The following is a 25926-nucleotide window of genomic DNA, read 5'->3' on the forward strand; positions in this document are numbered from 1 at the left end:
TTTCACAAGATACAATTTTATTTTACTTTTGCATGAAGTGATATTGAACACAATTGATTTTTATAAAATATACAATTAATCTTATAAAAAGGAAAAAGATGTTTTTTTAAATATCACAAAAATTTTAAATGTTGAATGTAAGCGTATCCATTAATGCATCCGATTGTACGAAAATGCCGGGTGTAACCTCATCCGGATAATGTTTCTTTTATGGATTATGGGCACAAATATGCTACGGGTGCATAAGCCCCAACAATAATGAGAAAACCAGGTGGAAGCCGCGGGCCTCTGAATTAGACCCCGGCCCGCCTACGTCCACTTTTAACCCTCGTGAGACCCTAAGGCCTATGGCCTGTCTGCGGCACGCGTATAATTGAGCACAAACTCGTCCAATCTGATTATTTCAATCTTACCGATTTAATGAGGCTAAGAGAGCGCCAAAACAATTTAGATAAAGCCTGTCGGAACGCGCGTAACAGATGCCGTACGAGGCTTGCGGTCTTCCAGAACTGACCGACTGTTTACACTGTCCTGCCCTTTGTAATTAAGTGAACCCGTCTGATAAACCGTAAACCAAAGTGGCAAGTCGAGTCCCGCAGTCATAGATAAGATCATTATAACATCAAGTGTCTGTTTAGATGTCATAAAATAAATTATCCTTTGGAGGGACCGAATAGAAAATGTGTTTGTGAAACTTGCACTCTCATCACAAAAAACTTGAAATGGATCTATAGTAAAATTTAGTACTATTCAGATGTTTGTTTAGTGCTTTAGTCTCAACTTTAGCTCTCCAACCATTTACTAAGAATTTACAATTGAAAGTAGGCGTGTTAACTTCACAGCATGTGTGAATAGAAATCTCATTTTGTATATCTTAGGCTACATTTTAGAAAATTTTGATTTTAGAGATAAATGTTTCAAATCTATTCAAATTCTCTTTGATTTAAAAAATAAAATTGAATGTTAGATACACAAGAGCTCTTCGTTTTAACTTTTTTATTACTTGCAGAAACAATTTTACAAATTTTATGCTAAAAGTTAATTATGTACAATCTATTTTACATAATTAACAAAATTTATTATATATATTTTGCACATAATACAGTCAAAAATTTATTGTTCTGTTAGAATTAAACCACACAGCATAATTGATAGAATTTGCACATAATATTGAACATATTTCCGTCTCTTTTTCTTCTTTTTATTTCTGTCATTTTTTCTTAATTTAATACAAATGCTGTGTAAACCATAACTCACGGAATCAGTAAGTTTATTGTTTTAGGTAAAAATATCGAAAAGGCTCCATTGTTCGATGGTTTAATCTGGCTTGTTACACAGAACGGTCTATTTACAGATTTAATATAATAATCGTTTCAATAGAAACTAGATTTTGAGCTATTGGCGTAAAGCATTAGTCATCCGTTGTATAGATTTTTCAATAATCACATGTTTTTTTATTATTTTCTACCGAACGAAAGAAAGAGATTAAGAGATTAAGAGAAATTAAGAGATTAAAGGAAAAGGTGGAAAAATAGCAACGTGAGGATCCAAGTGACAGGTATATTTGTTACGCACAGCATGCCATCGTCAGTATTTTGTCACGTTTAGCTGATAGTTATCTTTTGCGTGTGTTTATAAGTTTTTTTTTTGGAATTTTCTAAGGCGCTGTGGAGGATGTTTTCACAAAATGTGTTAGAACTGAAAAATTTTATCACCTAATGTGCGTGCACATTCATTTCAATGCATATCTTTTTAAAATTTATATTTATATCTCTAATAAATTCCATAAACAAATCACGGGATAAAAATTATTACATTGTTAATATAAGAATTCCAAGGAAAATTTTGTTTAAAAACATTGTAATATATAAATATTAATAAAACAATGACTTATTTTGCAGACTGATTTTAGAGAGATATATACTTGATGAGGCAGGAGAAAAGAGATTTATTTCAGAAATAAATTCTAGTTATTTTTCTGAACATATATAATACATAAATATATGATTAGTATTTTTTTAGTGTATATTATTAACAAAACGTTTGATAATGTGATTTAAAATCCAATTTATGGACTGCGTCTTCTCGTCAATGTCGTTGCAATTAGCCAACTTAATGATTCCCATTATTCACTGCTAATGACGTTTTCTATTTAATTTAAATAATAATAGCGATATAATCACGTCAGGGTAATGATGGCGATACAACAAGATAAAAATCGCAATTAGTGAGTGTCGCGTTTAAAAGCAAGAACTGATCAGATAAGTAAAATGACAATCTTTCGATGTAATTCGTGAATTTGCAATGTAATTTAATGATTCTGCAATAACACCTCCAACTCCCTCTCTCTCTCTCTCTCTCTCTCTCTCTCTCTCTCTCTCTTTCAGCGGCACTTAAATTTTTGATATATTTTAGATTTATTTCTAGAAATTTTTATATTTTGACTTATTAAAAATTATGTAGTATATAAAAATTCATAAATTTATATAAATTATACATTTACTAGATCATTATTATGTGAATTATCGTAACATTTTCTGAGAGAATATACAAATAATTTCCTACAGAGAATTTCTAAGATTATTTCTTACAAAAAATAAAAATAAGTAATAGTTTTCTTGTAACGTAACGGTTATTTCAAATTACAAACAATATTTAAAATTATTTGATTCTCACGGATTACACGGTTTGCTGTATTTGATTTATTGGTGAAAGACAACAAGTGATGTAATAAAGAAATACGTTTCTATCAGAATTGCGGTACAGAGCCGTTTCAATGCCGGAAACTTTTGTTTAGCTTACATAGGTACGAAATTGGATACATCGGAAGGTTCGAAATGGGGCACTCTGAGGGCTTCCGTCTCACAATGATAGGAATTATGTTGTGTTGGTCAACCGCGAAGAATGACATTCCAAGGGGACTCTGCGTGTTCAATATTCAACAGTATGCGTTCTTTAGCCTTTAGCAGTCAGTTTCGAGCGAAGAAGGGACCGGCGCTTGTTCGTTTCACAGGCTTAGCTTTACCTTAATCTGCTATTGCAATCGTTATGTGAGTTTCCAGTCCTTTGCCTTTTCTTACGAATGCCAACATAAAGCACTTTGTAGTCTCGTCGAGTTTCACCGGTTTCATAGGAGACAGGAAAGATCCTGTTGTCGGGACTACAGTGGGGGGGGACTACGCGCAGATGCGGTTGTTGCCAAGTGCAATATGATATAAAGCGAGTGATGAAAATGATAATGAAATTTGTATGATTCTTTACACTTCTTTGACGATGTTTTGTTCTTTGACAACTGTTTCTTTATCGTGAATATAAGTATCTATAATAAGAATCTCTCTGATGAATATCGGGTTGGAATATAAATTTAGGTAGCCGCCGCGCGTCGCATAATTCTCCGTTGAATACTAACAAGCTACTTGCGTTTCCTAAAATCTTTTCCGAGAAATATTCAAAAGTCCACTTCGACAAAGACGTCGGGGAATGATAAATTGCTCAACGCTATGATAACATCTCCATCCGTCCGGTGCAATTGTTGCTTTCTCTTCCTTTTTTTGGGAGGAAATACAATATCTAACTTTGTAGAATTATCTCGGATCATTGTCGATCCTAATCTTGATACGATTTTCTATAAAACAGCATCTAGTTTTCTATAAAACTCTCATCAACTTGTTAAACATCATTGAGGGGAGTGATGTTTATTTTTTTAGGGGGTGTTATCAGTTATAGGTTAAAAATAAGATTGCGTAGGAAATGTGGCTTGACAGCGGAAGGATCTTTATGAATTCCGATCTCGTTGTTTGTTCACGGTTAAAGGCATATCGAAGGGGTTGAGAGAATGAGAATGGACTGGTATCAGACAGAATGAGAATGGAATCTGAAGCCCCCCATACGCATGCGTCCGGTATTTTCATTCACCGATCCGTTCATTCATTCTCTGGGCTTCTGTACCCAACGTTGTTGGGTACTAAACGTACCTGAGCCATCTGATTCAGCATCGAGATGCTATAATAAGATAATCTTTGTATACATAATAACCATTTATAATGCATTCCTTCTGAAAATATACATAAAAGAAAGTACTTTCATTTGTATTTGTTGTAAATGTTAGTCGCATAATTATGTGCAAATTTACACTTTATTTTTCGATTCATGAATTACAAATTATGCAAAATATGCTATTGTGTATTAAATATACGTCTTACATGTTGGAACTAATTTTTATACTAATAATGGGCGGATAAAAATAGAACTGCATTATAATTATTTTGTTTACTCGAATTACAAGTCGGATGTATTCACTGCTGATTGTGAGTGAGAACTAGCTGGACTCGAGCCAAATATCTTCTCTCTTGTTGCACTGTCTGTCATCGATAGATACAAGCGCGATATTTCCACTGGAAATATTTTTTCTCTAAAATGAGTTGGTAAATCCAGTTTTACATACCGTGTGGGCAACTTGTTTTTCAAAACATTTAACGGAACCATCAATATATCATCAAGTAGAGTTTACTCAGACGGAAGCTATAAATTGTTTAGACAGAAAAATTTTTTAAAATTGAATTGATCGAAGATTATATTTATTTATAACTAACTTTAATAAATTTTTATTTAAACAAAAACATTTCTTTGAAATATGTATCTTATCATTTTTTAATTGTGAATAATGTGAATATAATGAGCAATATATTAAAACTTCTAATAGAAGCGAACAAACATATATGTCTTTGATCTACGCTGTCTTTAATGATTAGATATAAAAATAATAATCATAGTAATTCTAATCACTTCAATCTCAAGTATCGTCGATGTTAAATTAATTGTACATTCATTACAACGCAACATTGTAATTAATTTTTATAAATCGCAATTATGATTTCCTGTCACACTTCTGATTTCCTATGCGAAGTGTGTAGGAAATTCAGAGTGATACTGATTATCAATTGCGATTGTGCATTGCGGAATACATTAATCGTGTTATAATCATATACTTGCATATAAGTACATTCGAGGACATTCAACAGGATGTTTTTTTCACAGAGGCCCAATTTTAATAGATGATTGCTTTGAAAACATTTTCAGAAATATATAAATTTAATCTCCTTAAATTTAAAAGTACTAATTGTAGTTCTATCAGAAATATATTTGGATGTTTGACACAATTGATACTCATGGACTTTGTACGGTGGACACACTCGTTAAGTCGTCGTTAAGAACTTTATAGATTTAGAGAAATTTATCTTTTGTGTTTATCACTCGGCAGTTGTGCTCGTCAGTGTAATTTAATTCTGTAACTGAAATTTTTTATCATACACTGCAATAATGCAATCTAAGATAAACTGGAGTGTAAAAATGTAATCTGAGAGACACCGCATGCGGTGCATGACACTTGCGGATTTAAGTTGCATATCTTATCGTTATCCAGAATTGTTACGATTACATTCCACCAACGTAACCGTGCAGTATCGTAATGTTTATATACTCGACAATTTATCTGACTGTTGAAATATCTCTTTCCATTGACAATACATATATTTTCAACGTCTGTATAAGAATGCGTTTACGTGTTCATTACAAGATTTTTCTGAGCGAAAAATTTGAAGCCGAAAGTGTTTTGAAACCGGATGAATAGAAATTTCCCGAAAACCCTCTTAACGACACTGATTCAGACATAATTGATGCGTCGACCGCACACGCGCTCAGCATTCTTGGTGGGGAAACAGAGACGAGTGCGAACGCACGACTAAGCAAGACGACGACGCCGGCCGGCCGGCGGAAGAATGGTAGAGAAGGGGATTTAGCGGACGCGCACCTATGCCGACACGGAACTCGGAAGAGCAGCGCACTCGGTGGCATTCGCTCGCGAGCCGCTGTGCCGTGCGGTTGTATTCTCTTCGTAAGCTGACGGCGCGTGTCAACCAGCCGGCTTTTCGACGTGCTGTCATCCTCCCTGCGAGAGAGAGCAACTCTTACGCATGAATCGCGAGACTGCGTTACGGTTTTTTTTCTCCCTTATAAACTAGCAGTGAGAGAAAAAAGAGGGTGAGTCTCCGTCGTGAGAGAGATAATTCGGACGACAGTCGTCGTTCCGTTATCGAGGAAACCGGCGTAACGCCACCGCTCGTTGTCGGTCGCGAGCGCGGAACGGTACCTCCTGCACGGTGAAATTAGCGTGGAAAGTGCCTGCACGCTCCGTTTCGCCTCGCGAAGGCAGAAAGAGAGAGAAAAAGAAATAAAACAGGAAGCGAAATATACTCAGGACAGCTCGCAAGCTCGCTTCCTCTTTCCGGATTCGCGCGCGCGTTCTTCGCGATTTGTATATCTCGCAATATCTTGCTGTGATATTTCGCCGAGTTCGTGAAACGCGATTATACTCGTCCGTCCGACTAGCCGCAGTCGTCGTTGCCTAGAACTGAAACAGTGAGGGTTAATAAGTGTGCTGTGACAGCTGCAGAAATACTTCCGGAGAAAATGGAGTCGATGAGGATCCTGCTGTTGATCATCCTTACGGGCATCGCCAGCTGTCAGAGTGAGTACTTTTCAATCTTTATGTATACAGAAGCGTCTGTAAGTCGGGTGTCACGTGCCGTTAAGGATTATTACGCGTCCGACTCTGTAATCCACGTGTAAGCCCGCACCCCCGACGAATCGAGGACGATCGATGTTTAGAGCTTCCCTTCAACTGCGAATTAGTTGATTAGCGAGATAAACCGCAAGCGTATCATGATGATTCTGTATAATGGGTCATTTTTTATGTATCCAGAACACAATTGAAATAATTGCCATTCATGAATCGTTCAAATTAGAACATTTGAAATATTTAATCGTCATTTCTGATTTTATTTCCAAAAAAGTTATATACATTTTTCTCAACAAAATTTACGCTATTTACTTTTTCGAATTTGATAAATTCGCAAGTCAGAACAATTTTGTATAAAAATTGCAATATGAAAAATATTGATTGTATTTATACGCAATGAGCACGAAATTGGCTGTATATGTTAAATGTATTTTGAATTCTGTGATAATCGCAATTTCGAAACGGTTTGAAAGAACAATTCCATTTTTTGCAAGCGTATTATTTAGCACTTCTTTCAACTTTCCAAAATCACGGTGTAGTATAGCGCTTTGAAAAATGTAGCGTAACGAGATTAATATTCGCGGTATATCGTTAACATCTTTCTGTGGGTTGTCCATCGATCGGCGTTAATTCACGGCAATTATCCCGAGGGACGCAGGATGCGTACGGAAGCACCGGTATCGTAATTTGCGCGGTAATGACACATTTTTGCTCGTGTCGTGGTTCAGTGAACCTTTTGTGAGGCACATCGCGGGCGATTTATTCTGTTCGTCAGCATCGCTCCCGTCGGTAGATCCTTTCGGTTTCGAAATATATTGCTTGCTTCTTTCATCGATCAAACATATTTTATTCATAGAAACGCCCGCGCGATATCGTCCGCGCATTCCCATCGTTTCTTATTTTCTTGTTACGAAATGCGCATTACGTCTAGTACAGTCGAATATGCATTCATGACGAATAATGCGAGTTCAATATTATGACTCATACGATTGATTGTCATGTGGGGAAAGCTATAGCGACGATAAGCATCAGCACTTTATCAGTCAAATTCAACTTATATTCAAACAGAAGTAAGAATTCTGAATCTCTTTCTATTATGCTTAGAAGCACTAAATTAAATAAAATAAGCTATACTCTGTGAACGAAAAACAAAGTTATAAAATATATGATGCAATTCATATATCTATTCAGATATCTTTTAATATTTTCTTTGTAATAAAGAATTATTAATAATTTTTAAATTTAAAGATAACTGCTTTATAAATAATACATATTTCTCTGCTCAATAATCGATCTGTAATGTTCAAAAATTACTTCTTCTTAATTAACAAACAACGACACGTGAGTAAAGCGTACAGTAGCATTGTGTTTGAAAAAGTCTGTCATTATGTAAACATGAGCTAACGGTACCGTAATTATCGCACTTTCAATGAGCGGCTTTGCTCAGCGAGTTCCTATTCATCTCGCGTGCGCCGTTAAAAGGAGACTAGGCGTAAAAGATCGGACATCAGTCGGACTAGACACGAAGTTACAAATGCAGATTGCAAGTCACGATTGGAATGTCACGGTGTGCACGTGGGTTGCACCTTACTTTACATCGCGGCAATCGATCGAGCCGCGCCAATCCGAGGCCGGAATCTGCTTGGATCACTGTCGTGTATCTCATAAGAATTCTGAGATTATACTTTAAGCACATGCACGTGAGGAACTGCGAGTTGACAAGATAAAATCTTTCCAACGTCAGAAAAAAGCAATTGTTATGCAGGATGATTCTAAAATAGGTAGGCAATTTTTGAAAGTATATTTTGTGCACTTCAAGAAAGAGAAAGTCATCTCACATGGGAAGTTCAAAAATGTTTTCTCTACACATATTTTTCGAGTTAAATATTATACTTTCTTGCGATTAGGTTTTAATAACATTTCGGGAGTTTCGACATGACGTGTTTGTTTTTGTCTCACATTCTATTTGACACTATAAGTATCGACGGTAGCACGACACAATGTTCGTAAAGTAAGAGTGATTTAAATTTTTTTGTAAACATTTGAAAAGTGAAACGATTTCGACAGTGTTCGTGAACCATTTTTCGCGTTGATTCTAAAAATAATTTTTTCGAACTATTTTGCAATTATCGCGTATGCATATTTAATTTTAAATTTAAATATATATTTATATAAATTTTATTATAGAAAAACTATGAAATTAAGATTACTATGAATATAACATAAAGTATGACACAAGTATGATTTCATGATTTTTGTATTTACTATTATTATTTAGAACTTTTCGTGATTACTTAAGGATCCCACCAATTCCAGGATCTTGAATAATATGTCGGAATATGTAGGAAAAGACGAGAAAAGTTTATTGTTCCTGTGTCGGATACTGTAAGAACTAGATCTATAATAAGGCGTGAAATTTCGAGACTTAAATCTTATAAAGATTTTTTTGGGACAGTGAAAGAAATATTACCGGCGATTATGCGGAGATTTAGGGGCGTTTTTGTATATACATTGTGACGCGACAATAATGCCCACGGAACGACAAAGTATATTTTTCCAAATGGGCAAACATACGTAAACCAGTAAAAATTTGAAGGATATCTTTAAAACGAGCCTTTTAGGCACACACACACACACACACACACACACACGTTTCTCAATCTCTTTCTCGCACATTTAACTTGAAAGAAATGCCGCACGCTCTTACACCTTTGAGGGTTCACATCAGGTAGAAAGCTCGTTTGACTGTTCTGTTACATAGAAAATTCGACAAGGTGCAAAGGGAAATTGAGAAAACAGGTTTTCTCTCAATATTAAGTGCATTTTCGAATATATTAAAGCAATAATTCAAAATCACTTCCGATGCAGTATAATATTTTTGGACAATTATCTGACCATATTCTGTCCACAATCTTGACAATTCTAAGACCATATATTGTGACTAATTTGACTGATTAAATTTTTAATTCAGATATTTTTAAAAATTAATATATATTTTAGAATATTGAATGTTGTGCGCGTTTTGCAATTTTTTATATATCATAATTCTTTTATATTATTCAATAGCACTAAGCAATTAGTTTTAAAGATATTATATTTGTATAGAAAATTTTATAATCGGTTTTTCAATCAGAAGTCCAAGAACTTGGACCGCATAAATCAATTTTTTAGCATGAACTTTGTATATCCGTATATTATTCGGAATAATTATAATTTTATTTATATAATTAACTATTCTGTCAGGAACATAGTTCGCACCGAAATATATTATATTTTTTACAGTACCGTATTGTCAATTCTTCATCGGATTAAGTTAACGAGACGTGATCGCGGTGATTCTTCTCACATTCTGTAGATAACCTTGATTCATAAATTCTGGCTAAGGAAAAAAATATATAATAAAAGCAGATGAATCTCTTTGGTGTGAACTAATTAATTAATTTCTACGTTATTATTTTTATTTGCCATATATTTTCTTTAATTGCTACATACACATGAGATTTTACGCGTACAACTTTTTAAGATTTGATACGATATTGATCTGCACATAAAGTATATATTAATGCCATAATTGTTGCAAAGAAATCGAGGAAGCATTGAGATACTATGGACGTGTCTTTGCCTGCAATGTTATTAATAATTCTGTCGCGCGAGATTAGTCATGCTTAAGGCTCGTATTCGTAGAACTCTCAGGTGATTCTGCACGTAGTAAGATCTTTATATCGATATTTTGATAGCCAATGTTTTCTAATTCAAGCAGCCTGATCTCATGCCATGGGGTGCTAAATTTATACTTGAATCGTTGATCACTATCGATGAGAACCGTTCACTGTTCCGGCAAATCGATTGAAATTACTTTGACCCTCGAATATTTGCGTCATATATTACTTTAAACTATCAAATGCTGTTTCAGAATTATCATCCCGTCTTTGTATTTATCTTATTGAATGCGCAAAAATAGCAGATTAAATATTAACGTCAATACTGTACAAGAATAAGATTGACAGCGATGTTGTTAAAAAGGAATCATATTTTGCAATGCGAATTTATAAATAGGTTATTTATTATAGATAATTAGATCGAGACGTATTTTATTTTGTTATGTTTTAACTATCGCATTTCGCATATCGCAACTTCGTTAGAAAGCAAGCTCATCTTTCTTTTACCGAAACAGAAATTCAGCGGCGTAGTAATAATTTATGCTATTTTATTTATCGAGCACCAAGTGAGAGCTCGATAAAAGATATTTGTGCGATATTCGAACGCGATTATCTTTGACACGACTTTTGGTGAGAGGTGATTTTTTTTTCAACACGCCGAAACGAGGCGAGGCTCTTGCTTGTCGCCGCCGCCACCCAATTTACACCTTCGCGCGTCCAAACCCGGCAAAAAAGGGTTCTCGAGAGACCATTAGGACGGGCCTGAAAATGTTGCTTTTCGCGCGGGTCCGCGACGCGGGTTATTTCGGTCCCCTTTCTGATCCGAGGGTGTATCAAGGGCGGCTCCAGCATGTCCGAGAGGTAACGATTCGTTCTCTCAGCGATTGTCAGCGATGACTCGTCGGCGGATCGGCAAAAAAGAAGAGTAGGACTTTGCGATGTGTGTATTTTAAAAATATCGACGTAGCACACGAATGTTTATTCTGCACGTCGATAAAAATATGTTAAAAGAATGTATTTTTAATATTCATGTTCATGAATATTTTAATGTCATGTTCAACTTTCTGGTTTCTATTTTTATAAATACTTAATTGAAGAAACGATCAAAATAAGAAAAGTAAAAAAAACGTTTAATTAAATATACTCTTATTTGAGCGATTTTATAAAACAAGACGCGTTTAATTGTGTGGTAATCACGGATTATTATAAGATAATTTCGTTGACTTAAGTCAACATCAAGAGTTCAATGTATTTCATAAAACAAAATATATTTCATTGTTCGATAATCATAGATTAATCGTAGTAGATAATCTCGTTATTTGAAAGAAATGTCGAAAATTCGACACAAAGAAAAGACAATGACATTTTATCGCACGATGCTAGATGAGGATAAAAACACGCCCATCTTGAAGATGATAATTATTTAAAGCCATAGCAGGCCTTCTTCATTGAAGGATAGAACGAAATGATATCGCTGAGAGATCTCGTGATCTTAACCAAATACCTTTGGGACAGTGTAATTATTGGCTGGTAGGAAAATTTTGACCACCCGACTGTTTTCGCATCTTGGAATGCACCTAATCGTTTTTTAAATTGGGTGAATTAAGTAAGTCCTGTCAGGGGTTCTGCTTAATTGACTGAGTATGTCAAAAGGTGATAGCATCTTCAGCCGCGGACTTATTTAACGAAGTATGGTCGACAGTGGCGTAGACTTAAAAAGTTTTAAGTGTCGAAATTTTGTTCAACAATATATAATATCAATCAATCCATTTATATACAAATTAACTTACAATAGTTGTGAATTAATATCTTTGTTTTTAAATGTTATCTCTCAAAAATTGAAAATTACATAAAGAATATTTTAAATGCAACTTTAAGATGACTACTATGCTTTCTTAACTTAATTAATACAACGTAATAAAATAATTTTTATATCCTTTCTTCATTCTGATTGATTTAGTAAGCAATTCAATTCTATGTTCGCCACTGTCGAAGGATCCGTGACTTCAACAGTTCCGTGTTATAATGATCGTGCGATATAAGTCTCGTGAGATCGGATCGGATGGGTTTTGCTGCGACGCAGCAGCCGGACCAGAAAACACGAGACAGATCGAAAGTCGGCGACGCGATGGACGCCGCGCGCGCTTAATTCACCTCGCTACCTCAATGGCACCTGTCGTCTCCGACCGACGGTGAGGCTCGCAGCCGCAATGTTGCCGCCCATTAATCACGATCGTCGGATGCATCGCGCCGTCTCGTCGTCGCCTGGCTCGGTGGTTTCTCGCCGTTGACGAGGCGATGGCCCCGGTCTCTCGCGTACCAGTGTCATCCATCATCGCACCGGCGACAGCCGGTGGCGCGGTATCAAAAGCCGCCCCGTTTTCGACTGTGTACGCGAAAAGCGGAGAGTCAGCCTCGGTTTCGTCGTCCGCGGACTCTGAAGACAAAATGCGCGAATCGCCGCCGGTCATTAGGACGACGGTTCTCAAGTTGTCGCCCACCTCTGCGTATTCGCGAACAATTTCATGAAGAACGTATTTTTTTGTAGAATTTATACAAATTTTTTATATTTAAAATTATATTCATCATGAAAGCTGCATATATTAATATTTAATTTAATATTAATATATTATGTAGCTATAATAACTAAAAGTTCTTTGAGATGAAGGAAAAGGATGGTATGATTTACGAATATATATCTATAGTCTGAGGACTCTTAATCAAGCTTGGCTACCACTGCATTAGGACGTATGCCAACAAGGCGGATCATTAAGAAAATAGATCAAGTTCTCGGTCGACTTCCAACTTCGAATTGAGTTTCTTCCTGCGCGAGCTAAATCATTTCGCGAGAAGCGGCACGGCGGAAATCCTTTGATCAAATGATGAATCTTAGCTTCTTGTCCATGTTTTTCGCGAAGGTGGTCAATCATTTCGGATTAGACGGGGGTAAATTTTTTTTAAACCAAAGACATTTCTGCTCTCAAATTTTTTATGGATACATCAAATTTTGTTATAATTTTAAACGCTTTTAAATGATTGAAGACACACGGTTCGCTGTTTGTGTCCGTAACGAGATTTGTGTGCCATCACGTTGAACGCGTACAGTTAGTCGATCACCTATAAAGTTAAGAGGATGAAAAGGCAAAAATCGCGAATCGATCGATTACGACGAATTATGGAACATCAGCGAAATAGATCAAGCAGCCTAGTATTCCTTCTTACAAGGCCAGGAAATTAAAACCATTTCCAGGGCAATTTCCTGCTCTCTAGTACACGTGATACTCTCACTCCGCCCTTTTATTCTTGCTCAACGAGAAAGGGCTATCGTGATACCAATCTAGCCGTTCTTCGGGGTGGCGTGCGCGGAAAGAGCAGATGCAACATGCAGTTCCTTTTCCGATCAGTCAATACATAAATGCATCCTCGTTGAGTGTGAAAGTGATACGCTAATTTTTCTTTTATTCGTAATTATTGAATCTTCTAATATTTTTTTCAAATGTTAAAAATAATGACCAAGAACTCGTCGAAAATGTTAAATGATCATTTCGTAGATACATTTAGAAATTTAATTAAATTCAAATAACTTTGGCAGCTCTATCTATTTAATATATTTTATTTGTCATATTTTTTATTACTAAACTTATTTTTTTATTAATATAAGGATAAGTTGACTGTGATAGAATAATTGTGATTAATAACTTGCAGTAGAGAAAATGTATTACTTAAAAGTTTAATTATATGTTAAAATTTAACGGATTAGAAAGTATATATAGTCACGTGCGCGACGATGATCAAAACGTGTTTATTCATTTGTCAACAAAGATTAATACAGAAAAGTGCTAAGAAAACCTAGCGTTGGCCTTGAAACACTCTTATCTTTATCTTAATTTTATTAGAAATCCATCGAGCTTCTCTCACATTTTTTTTATATCACTATATTATTTATTTCACGTTGTTTTTATTGTAAAAAGAAGCATTTATAATACATAGTAGTCGAGCAAGTTTCCATCTGGTGTGTAGAATAGAGGGGCATCGTGGGCGGCCGAATTTTGATCCGCGTATTATAGTACATCCCTCCCTTGGAGAAGCTTGGATCGTATCAGGACACTTCCTTGGAGAGTCAGCCCTTGAAAATTCTAAGGAATATTTCACACGGGAGGTCCTCCATTCCACGAGTCTTTCATAAATGTATTCTGCATAGAAGCAACCCGATATATTTTCAAAGCGTTTGAGTTAAGTTTAACAAAAACGTTAAACAAGCAAAAATTGATTTTTTTTTCCATAAATTAACAATCAAAAATGATATATTTATGACATATTATGCGTAATATTATTTTGACAGAGAGAGTATATAAATATTACGATATTAAACTATTCCAGAGTATTTAAATTAAAACAATTTTTCCTCGAATAAATTTGTTTGATAGCAACATCCAAGAAGCAGGAGTGTTCTTGGTTCCATTTTATTCGAAACACCATGCGTGTTTAAAAAACCGCGATGTTTCACTGTTAACATTCGATGTAGAATGTGCGAGAATGTACGAGAATAGTTTTCGAGACACACTTGTGTGACCTACGGAAGCTTTTACGGCGGGAACTGTAACTGATGAATCACGTTCGAGTTTCTATATCAAAGGGAATTGAGAATCTAACTGCTTTCTTTATCTGCGTTTCTTCGCAGATTATTATTGCAAAGTCAGCTTTATGTAAGAATAGTTTATTATTTTATAACAATAATTATACTGTTTTAAAAATTAGTCTAAAATATAAGTTTTTATTAATTAATAATAGATTAAAAATAAATTAGAAAATTATTAAAAGAGTGTTAGCAAGCAATTTTTTCAAACAAAGCGATAATGCTAAACGCGAGATAATTAAAGAGATATGTAGATATCTTGATTGTAATTATAAGTCAAATTAATATAATTATGTACACAATGATCATATAGTGATTCAGTATTACGGTGACGTGGACGTTTCCGTTGCATTTGATTGCAACAATCTTTGGGAAACCCCAGACGAATTATTGCGTTATTATCAGCAAAAAATATTATAGTAAAATGTTTTAAGTAAATAATAAGAATGATAAGATAAATTATAAGTAAATATAAATATGAATGAGTTTTTGTGGAAAAATTTCGAGATATTTCTAACGAGTAGTCACTAGCAATATTGCAATCGCTCGGAAATCGTGGGTGGAAAAAGTGATCGGCGTACAATTTTCTAGCAAAGATCGGTGTACGTTATTCATTGCGAGTGGGCCGCGAAGAATTGATATGCAAATGCATCTTTTACGCTTCGTAGGCTTCGCCGGTTACGTGGCAAGCTAGTCGACTAAGGAAAGCAAAAATCTATCCTTTGAATGTGAAATTTGTTTCGTCGAGAAAACAATTTATCTCTTTTATTATTTCTATTTTACAATTTGATGGCGATTTAATTGAAGTTAAATCTTAGAGAGTTTTGCGAGCCAAATTAAGCTGTAGTCTAAAAGACTTAAATTAATTTTAATATTTATATTATAATTATTGTTCTTAGTCGCTAATCGGAAGTTTCATAAAACTTAATTTTTTAAATTTATAATTTTACAGTTACGATTATTATTAGCATTAAACTTCTATGAAAATTTTTTATGCGCTGATTTTAAATCTTACAAAAATGATATTTAAGAGTCTGCTCTTTCACATGTCACATGTTCTCCTTTTCAATCAACAATAATTATTACATTTCATTTTATTTGAATAATATGCTCTTGCATTGCGTAAAACTAGTTTCGATTAACTCCGCTGTGATTACGTTCATTTACACTTAAACGAGTTCTCGCGAGTTCGTTCAATTCATCGCTTCCTAGAAGACCTTTCTCTCTTTCCTCGACCGGCAGAGCGTTTAATTTCAAGTGCAACGTTTTGATAGATGCGGCCTCTCATTATATAAAGCTCGCGATGCAAATGACTTGCGTGCGAGAAACGCCGGTTTTTGTCGCTGGCTCATCGATCGTTAAGTGTCACGATTTACGAGCGACGATACTCTCATTAATTTCTCTCGACCTGCTTGCAACACTGAGCGGCGAGACTGTAGACTCACGTATCGGTCCTGCTTTCCCGTCCGTCCTCTTCTCATATTTCTCGTATGAATCACGCACGAGCGTGAGGTGGGATTGATTTTCGTTGCGTGCAAAGGCGCGTGTCTTCCTTGACGACAGCTACTTGAGAGACCAAGATTATGATGATGGATTCTTGTGAACCTGTATCGAACAGCATAATCGATCAAGTCTTTAATCGTCAAATTAAATTTATTATTGGTTCTCAAATCAAATAAAATTTAATTAGTCTAATATAAAATTTCGTTAATTTAACATATAAATTAAATTAAATGGATATAATTGTATTAAATCAAAATTACACTGGCTTAAAATATGAAACTACATTAACTGATAATTTAAATTGACTGGAATTTAGTTTAATTATCAAACTCTTACGTATCTAATCTTTGCAAGGGTTTCAAGGCAATTCAAGCTTGATCGTGAAACAAATCCCAGCGCCGCGTCCCCGCCCTGCCGCTCCCTTTGTCTCAGGGAATTCAATGGCTTCGCCATTTCGCATCCCGAGCAGCTGATAGCGAAGCCAACGACGTCGCTTTCCCACAGTTGCCGCGGCGGTTCCCGTTCTCGCCTTCTTCTCTTGTCCGTTCCGTGCGACGAGCAAATGTTCGATCGCTCGGAAAATAACGGATATACACTTCGACGTCGCTTGCTGTCATTCTCGAAAGAGACTTCCGACCAGAACGCAAGCGGAAAATCGCTCGGTGTTGAAAGAATTTTAAAATCAATTTTCGTTGTAAAATCAATTTTAGTACGACTTCGTCGAGAAAAGAAGATCGTGAAAACAAACTTTGTTTTGAAGATCCAATTTATCGCCGTTACGTTTTTATCTCGCATGGTTGTAAATTTTTCACAATAATTCTATTACAGTTTTCATCACAGAAATTAAACTTTATCCGCAAATACGCGCTAGTTCTACCTAAAATATTTCAAAGTATAATACAAAACATATCTTTTTATTAAATAAAAAAATAACAGATTTGAATTTCTATTTACATTTAAACACCCGAAAAAATAAAGGGCCGTAAAAAGGAAGTCTGGATGAATTCTCGCTTACCTCATCATAGTATCGCGTCTCTCAAGACTCTCAAGACTCTCGAGACACGAGTGCGTATCCTTAACAATGAAACAGAATTGAATAATTCAGCAAACACTAGGGGGGACGCGCGGAGCGAGGGACACGCATCGAGGTGTGCGTGAGTCTCAGACGCATTCATCTTCGAGAGCTTATGCCCGGTGCAGCGCACGCAGCCTCCGGCCATGTCGGCCCCCGAAAGAGCATCAGACTTTAATGCCTCGGACTCGCGCTTTGGGGAGTCTAAATCACCCCGCAGAACCCACGCGCGGCAATCGATAGGAACCTGCTTGTTCGAAGAGGGTCAGGGGGATGACACGACACACGTTTCGAGGGTTGTAAGCGCGTGAATGTCGCTTCGTGAGCAGCAGTCTCGTTTTTCTCTGCGGTGTGACCAAAATCTCTATTATTTATTTTTTGTTCAACGTTATGCTCGCCGTTTGCTTGTCCCTTTTTTAGCACTTGAACAGTCGAGTGGGAGGCTAAGGCAGGCCCGGGATTTAAATGTAGGTATTTTATGTTTTCTCTTATTGTTGGAGACTCCACTCGAATTTCATTTATAAATTGAGTAAAACTCCGCTAAGAAAAGTCAATTCTGCATTTGCATATGCATTATTCTTTCTCTTGACTCTAACTTTTTTATCTTGAAAAATTCCACAACATGAAAACCTAGAGACAGTAATATGGAAATGTCATCGTTTGATAAATGATACTTTAGAAGATTCTAATTTTAAATTCTTATTTGTTCAAACCCAAAAATGTTTAATGGATATCGAGGAATCGAACAGTTCGCTCCTTTTGCGATTTCGCGACACGGCCGAAACCGGAAGTTCTCGTAACCGGCGGCACCGGCGGTGCGGCGCAGTTTTCGAAATTGGGTTGCGCGCAGTTTATCCTTCTAAGGAGCTTGCACAATGTAATGTGTTTCATGGAAATGCGTGTGTAACTTACATTTTGCAAGTGGGCCACGCACGCGTCTCTATGCTCGAGCGCTCATGGCCACGTGGAGAGTCACTCCCATTATGGTAGCCACCGGCGATTGGGGTCGTATCGCACGCGTAATTGCATCTCTTCGTGTACATACACGGTTACTCCTCGTTGATGCGTGAAGGCTTCGTCTTCGCGACCGCGATCTCTCTCGCGGGATTGATCGGTTACGACTTATTTCCTCCGCGGTGACGCGTGCCGACTATTTTTATTTGTGTCGGAGTTAACAGCTAAAATAAGCAGTGTTGCACACGTAAAGATGTGACATAATTTTCAGCTGCCGATATATTTCACAATATCTTTATCTTTTCGATGCGAATAAAGGATCGAAGAGTCGGGCAGCCGTAATGTGCTGAATACGCGTTGAAAACACGACCCTTCGTATTTTAGACGCAGTTACTCCTTTGCGTGGCACGCGCATGCATTATTATGTCTCATCTGTACTATAAGGCAGAAGGATTGAATGACGCGGCAGATGTTTGATTCCTTGTGCTTTTGATCCTCGCACAAAATCTTGCCCACGTGTTTATTATCGCTGTAAAAGTACTAATATAGTAGAAATTAGATTGCACAAACCAGTCCAGATGAAAGAACTTGAAAATAACAGAAAGAGATCAAAAGAAAATGATATGATATACTTTATTTGAAATACAATGTTATCTATTAATATCTTAATTTCTTTGTTTGAAATCTGATAATTATTTTTCGAAATTTATTTTGCAAAATTTAAACGTCGTACAATATATATTAACAATAATTTGGAGTTTTTAAATTACTGCATTTGTTCATCTAAATTATTCTCTTTATCTTTATTCTTCGAAATAAACATCGCTAGCAAACTGGTTAAAAGGAGTGCGTTTTATTTTACTGTTAACTTCCTCAACCGCTAATGCGTTCTAAGTGCAGCTCGCGTTTACGCGAGTTCGTTGCGCTTCCGCTCGACCATCTTCTTGCAGCAACTGATTTTCTTGCTTAAGACGAGATCGCTTGTCCTCGGACAATCTTGCCCCAACGAAGTCGCAACATCTCGGCGCGCAAAAAAGTGTTCCCGAAATTCCTGTTTAGCGTATGCGAGAAACGTAGGCAAAATCCCACGGCGAAAGTCAACGTCGCGTAGAGGAGAGAGGGATCGACCGCGTATAATAGAATCCGCAGGCTCCCAGGCTTCTGCAGCAGGCGTGATCCGGTTCCTCGTGAGAAAGAAGGAAGGAAGAAGGAAGGAGGAGAAACTCCAACGTATGCGCGGGACGATGAAAGAGAAAGAAAGGGAAATAGGCTGGCCGTGTTTCTACGCGACAATAAACGCGTGCGCGTATGCCGCTAGAATCAAATACCATTTGCGAAACGAACATCTGTCGCGTGCGCGTGCGGGGTGTGTACTTTCGATTTCGATTTTCTTTACCCCTTGACGAGAGAAAGTAATTCGCTTCTTAATACGATGCATAATGCGTGACGCGTTTGACTGAATTACGTATAGTTGGACGTTCTTATTATTTTCGAGAACTTTAGTGACATGTATGAGCCGTTCGCGGTCTTGAAATGCAATTATTCACGGTTCTTTCCATTTGTGGATCCACCAGGTAATTTTTAATGAATTTTTTTTTTTACAAAAGTATCAGATCACCAATAGTTTTGAGGTTACAAAGATAACAATTTGAAATAAAAAAACAGAAAGATGCTCGCGTATTTTTCGTGTAGCGTATAGAGGCTTATGCATACAAGTACCAGGGGTTTGAAAGTTCGGCACGAGCTACCGCGAGACTGGTTTTTCATGGTCCGCGATTCTGGACAATACGTAAGTATTCGCATGCCAGTGTAGTGCGTGCGCGATACGTTAAGCTCGTGCCATCCTCATACAGGGTGACCCATTTTAATCTATCACCCCAAATATTTCCGTTCCCTTGCATTTTACAAGAAAATGTTTCAGACAAATGTTGTATGGTTTCAAGGGGGCCATAAAATGATTTCATTGGTTTGACCTTGGATAGTCGTTTAAAGGTCACACGAAGGTCACCTTCAATTTCTCAAATTGAAACCTCCATTTTTCATTACATATTCTTATAGCTTATTTTGAGAGCTTTCCAAAACACTATAATAAAGTTATTTTCCATTAAGGGTGGAACCTCATTTAGAAAGCCGAAAAATACAACATTTTTAGGAATTTTTTTTTCTTCCAAGATCCATCGCCTTTAATTTTGTTTCAGGTCTTTTATTTTCCACATTTTTTTACTTTTTCTTCTTCTACGGCTTTCGTACACACATTATCAAATACCGAACTCGCTGCAGTATGTATATGCCGCACAATATGATCGTACGCATGTATGCTTATACCTAGACCGATATCCATAAGTCCAGCAAAGATATTTATGCTTTCTCGTCCAAGACCTAATAATCTCATTACAAAAACAATTCTTCTATTTATTTCATATCCTGTACTAATCAACGGCCCAGAATTTATTTCTCTGCGACCACAAGAACATACAAGAAGAAGTTTGAATCCAAAGCCTCGAACTCCGGTTTCTTGAAACTGTATATCTTTTTTGCATGTTCTACAAATAAGAAGTTTGGTGAGAGTCCCAAAAACACTTATAAACTCCACAATTCTATAAAAATGTAATGGATTATATACAATGTCATCACTCGTATTGCTTAGTTTTCGCGCGGAGGTACTCGAGTTCGCACTTTCGCTCGAACTTTTGTCACTTGCTTTCATATATTTATTGCCGTGAAAATGTCTTTTACGCGGTCTTAATGAGCGTTCACTTTCTCCATGTTTTATTTTCGGATACGAATCCATTTTAACGTACAAAAACGTAATCACTCAACGAAAATTAAAGCTCGACTGATTGTTTACAACGACGCGATGTGCTGCTCACAATCTAACCTAAAACAGCTAATTCGGCTGCTCTGACATTCGTACATTCAAACAAAAAAGCATTGATTCACGCATTTAATACGGAGCAGCTACTGAGCCGAAAATCGCCTTCGAAAGACGAGAGAGACGGAGCACGCCGAGCGCTCGTATACTTGCTCGACGCACGATCTTATTGAGGCTTGTAGCTCGTAAAATACTTTAAATTTCGGTCTGAAATTTTAAAGGAATATTTTCTGATATAGCTATTATCGACTAAGATTATTTCTAAAAAAATCGATTTTTTGGACCTTCTAAATGAGGTTCTTCCCCCCTTAAGTATTTGTCGCGTTATGAGGTTTAAAAGTTACGATACTGCCGGCATTAGCAGCGTTATCCGAGATAGTCTGCGAGCGGATAGTCTACCATATCACAGACCTTCTTAAAAAAATTTTCTACGCATTGAGAAAAATGTTATGGTATCAGGAGAAATCAGACGTGGTTTGACTTAAGGAATATTTTTCCAAACTACTAGTCGAATTCTTTTGTGTGACCAAACATTTTTAGAGGTCACATTGATTTCTCTTGATACCATAGCATTTTTCTCAATACGTAGAAAATTTTTTTAAGAAGATCTATGATATGGCAGACTATCCGCTCGCAGACTATCTCGGATAACGCAAATGCCGGCAGTATCGTAACTTTTAAACCTCATAACGCGACAAATACTTAATGGAAAATAACTTTATTATAGTGTTTTGGAAAGCTCTTAAAATAAGCTATAAGAATATGTAATAAAAAATGGAGGTTTTAATTTAAGAAATTGAAGGTGACCTTCGTGTGACTTTTAAACGACTATCCAAGGTCAAACCAATGAAATCATTTTATGGCCCCCTTGAAACCATACAACATTTGTCTGAAACATTTTCTTGTAAAATGCAAAGAAACGGAAATATTTGGAGTGATAGATTAAAATGGGTCACCCTGTATAATATCCTTTCCTGAATACAGCGAGTTTCATTCACTTGTTTCGTCTCATGACGCCGACATATTGTCATCACTGCTACATTTTATGTAGATATATGATTGCAATTTTTGTGTGAGTGAAATAAATCCGAAGTATTTTTTTTTTTTTTTAAACGTTAGTTTTAAAGTTTGATATCTAATTCTGTATGATAACTTTTCTGAGGTTTATTTCAATATTTAACTTTTCGTGATAGTAAATTGATTAATCTATCATAAATAATGTTAATAGACAATTATCGCATTTTGTTCACGTAACTATATTTTATTTATTTTTATTTAATACTTACTTTAAAATTATTGTTCAATATTCTTCAGCATTCGTTGATATCTTATCGTGGAAAAAAAATGCATGATGTCGCAAACGGAAATATGAAAAGTAGTCTATGCGGCGTGCAACATGACAATAAGAAAACGGAAGTAAATTCTCTATTATCTCTTGCTCGCGCATTTCTTGGAACATTCTTACATACGCCGATTAAGTCTGAAGCACGCGATAGGCTTTGTGAGTAAGATGACTCCACAGTGAAACCTTAATAACCACGGGAGACCCTCAACAAACCAAAACCGTGACCCGTAACCGGATAGATATTATAATAAATGATAGCCTTAACTAGGGTTCGAACCACGAAAGGTCTTCCTTTTCACGCTCAAATTGCGGAACAAGGACATGTTGCAGTGTAGGACTTGTAAAGAGAACGTTACAAATGTTTATAAAAACGTAGAAAGGATAATAATTCTAATTGTCTCTGTGTCAAACCTGACATTTCCAATAAGTAGCAATTTGTAAATTATTTAAAAAGTACAGCGCTGTAATAATGAATAGTAAAATTTAAACAGCATTCTATGATTGATTGAAATTTAATCAAAAATTCTGTCGAGAGTATTATTTGAGAACACTCAAAATTTTTAGATTTATATTTTTATTTTACACCTTTATTCTACAGTAACATTAATTGTCCGGTTTTAAATTTTTAACATTATCATTGTAAAACAGGTAGCTATAGAAACATTTAATAGAAAATAAGTCTTTAAGATATAAAAAGTTTCTAGTGTAGAGAAAGTTTGTCTCGCGTTAAAAAATTTGATTGTACAAGGAAATTTTTACTTTTACTGTCTCGATAACATAAAGTAGTCAATCGCGCACTGAAAACAATAGAAGGAAGAAACTGTCGCAGTTGCGTTTACGCGTTGCACGCGGAGATTACGAGTCGCGGCGGGGCATAAATTAAGGTTTATTAAGTTTCTGGAATGTAGCTTTTACTCGCATTATTGTAGACGACGACACCGGTAATGATAGTAAAACGTGGTTTCCCAGATATATATTATAGTAGACAGAAGTAAAATTTTTATTTCGACCAGATGTTTCAAAACACAAAAAGGAGAAAGGGCGAGGATCACGAAAATGTCTAGAATTTATGGGGAGTATCCTATTATCGAAAATTTCTATTGTCATTGTTCTCTTGTGAATTTGAAAATTGCTAGCGGCGGATCGGAGAGGACTTTAATGGGTTCGCGGTCCAATCGAAGCTGAAAGGAGTCGCTCTCGGTCACGCGAGGTATCTATTTGGAAACCCGTGCGTATGACAAACTCGGCTTAGAACTTCCATTCTAACGTCTAATTTAGAAGAATTCCGCTTGATATGTATGTATGCACACGGCGGCGCGTCTCGCACGCGATCCGAAGGGAAGTCAGGCGTCGACCGCAAGGAGTTGCCAGATGTTGTCGCGCCGAAGAATCGCATTGTAATTTGTGATCCATTTCGTGACAACGTAAACAGTTTCTCATAACAATTTGGCATCCTCCGAAAATCCCCTTCGGCGAAACTCGCGGTGTTCTGAGTTCAGGAGGATACAAGTTATTCTGAGCCCGACGTCGCCAGCGAGGAATTTCGGCCCATTGCGGCGGCCTTTTAGTGCCGGAAGCGTCTTTTTAAGAAGGAAATTACATTAGTAATAATATATCATAATAATTTTGTGGCGAAAACTGACGTTATCATTACTATTCAAGAAGTTACAATTGTTGTTTGATTAAATTTTAGCACGGATGCATGTATTAAAAATTACGAACGGCGGCGAGATTTAATTTTCGGACGTTTCTTAATTTTAATATTACATAACGATATAACGATCACGTTATTAAAGCAACCGTCATTATTCTCAGCTTGGCCTCTCTTAGTTTCCGCAGATGAAAAGACATCCGGTGTACAGAACAAAACGCACTCCGACTATTTCGCATCGCCGATCGTCCCCGGTCCCGAATTTCAAGGCTTCACTTCTATACCGCTAGGTCGTTATAGCGTCTTAAATGTATGAAGTCTCCGAGGTGCACGCAGCAATGCAGGCATTCGCGGATTATAAGGAGCTTCCGGCCGACTCTCCTTCGCTTCGCTCATTCCGCCGGTCATTGTTGCACTGCCACACCGAGTGTGACGACCTGACAACCTCGATCCGGCCGCTTAGCATGCGCCTCGATTACGTTGTCGGACGTGAAGCTGCACATCGAAAGAGGACGCGTCACGTTAGTCTGCCCGATTCTCTCCTTCTTTTTCTCGGTTGTTGACGAGACGACTAATCACGCGAGCGAGCGCTCGGCGCATTCTCGATGTACCAGGTGGACTTGTAATGAGTTTATTGAGAAATTAAATTGGGTCAGTGTTATTTCGCGCAATTAGCGTGACAGCGATTACAGGCTTTGACGTGAACAACGTATCGGGAGATATCTGATTTTTTATCTCAAGTAACGCACATTTAAAGAGTTCAACACACAAATCATGTCTTGTCACAATGATTCGATCGAATGTTTTTTTAATTATTTTTTTTATTAATTAATTTGCTCTTTATATAACGTTTTTATGTCGAGATTTGATTTATTCGAAATTGCACTATTGATATTTCTACTACCGCGTTTTTTTTACCGTTTGCTTATTAAGGCATGCATGGTAAGAAAGCGTTTCTTGGATCCACCCCGCATTCATAATTCGAATTACCCGTAAATCATAGAGTGTCTGAGCTATTCCGAGCGTGAAGCACGTTTTAATACTATTCTCATTGTAAAACACAGTTTCATGTTTTCCTGATTCTTTCGTAGACTGTTGTTACAAGTGTTCTGCGATTTGCATGGATATCTGAGAAATTACTTTTGACTTTTGCATTTATTTACATAAACGAAATAAATTGAGCAATAATATATATAATAAGTAAAATAGTTTTTTTTAATTCGCACGTTTTTGTCCATTATTGTGAAACACATTATTAATATGCAGAAGGTTACAAAACTCTCGCTGTCGATACAGACCGGATCGCGATGTCGATCTTTCATGCTTCGTGCCATTCGCTTTCACGCAGATCGATCTATGCAGATTCTTAAATGGGGAAGAACAGCGAAGTTGTTGCAAAAACCATCCTCTACCAAAACAATGCCAAGCATGTCGCTTTCGACATGTACCCTTTCCACACATTCGCGGTCTATTCTTCAACCACCTTAGAAAAGGAAACCAGTTCACACGCGTCTGGCGAGACAGTTGTAAGCGCGCGAGTGCCAATTCGCAGCCAACATTGGCGCTGAGAAACCGACAGTTATGAGTGCGTCTTATCGCGAAAAAAGATCGTGCTGACGCTTTATAAGCGATTGCATTCGCAAGTTGCTTCGCGATG

The 25926-nt window shown here is 36.7% G+C and overlaps 1 protein-coding gene across 8 annotated transcripts in view; it reads left to right on the top strand.

The window, feature by feature from the left end:
- The window catches only part of LOC105667894 (uncharacterized), an 82831-nt gene that overhangs the window by 2560 nt on the left and 54345 nt on the right, over window positions 1-25926 (top strand). For 5 of the 8 annotated variants that reach the window (XM_067350290.1, XM_067350297.1, XM_067350292.1 and 2 more), the window contains one exon: window positions 6446-6526. The exons of the other annotated variants lie outside the window; for them this stretch is intronic. In XM_067350290.1, the coding sequence (XP_067206391.1) occupies window positions 6469-6526 (58 nt within the window). In that variant the 5' untranslated portion in view covers window positions 6446-6468. The remainder of the gene's footprint in view (window positions 1-6445; window positions 6527-25926) is intronic. 8 annotated transcript variants of the gene reach the window in all.

Source organism: Linepithema humile, chromosome 2 (genome assembly GCF_040581485.1).
Source record: "Linepithema humile isolate Giens D197 chromosome 2, Lhum_UNIL_v1.0, whole genome shotgun sequence".
In the NCBI taxonomy this organism is placed as follows: domain Eukaryota; kingdom Metazoa; phylum Arthropoda; class Insecta; order Hymenoptera; family Formicidae; genus Linepithema; species Linepithema humile.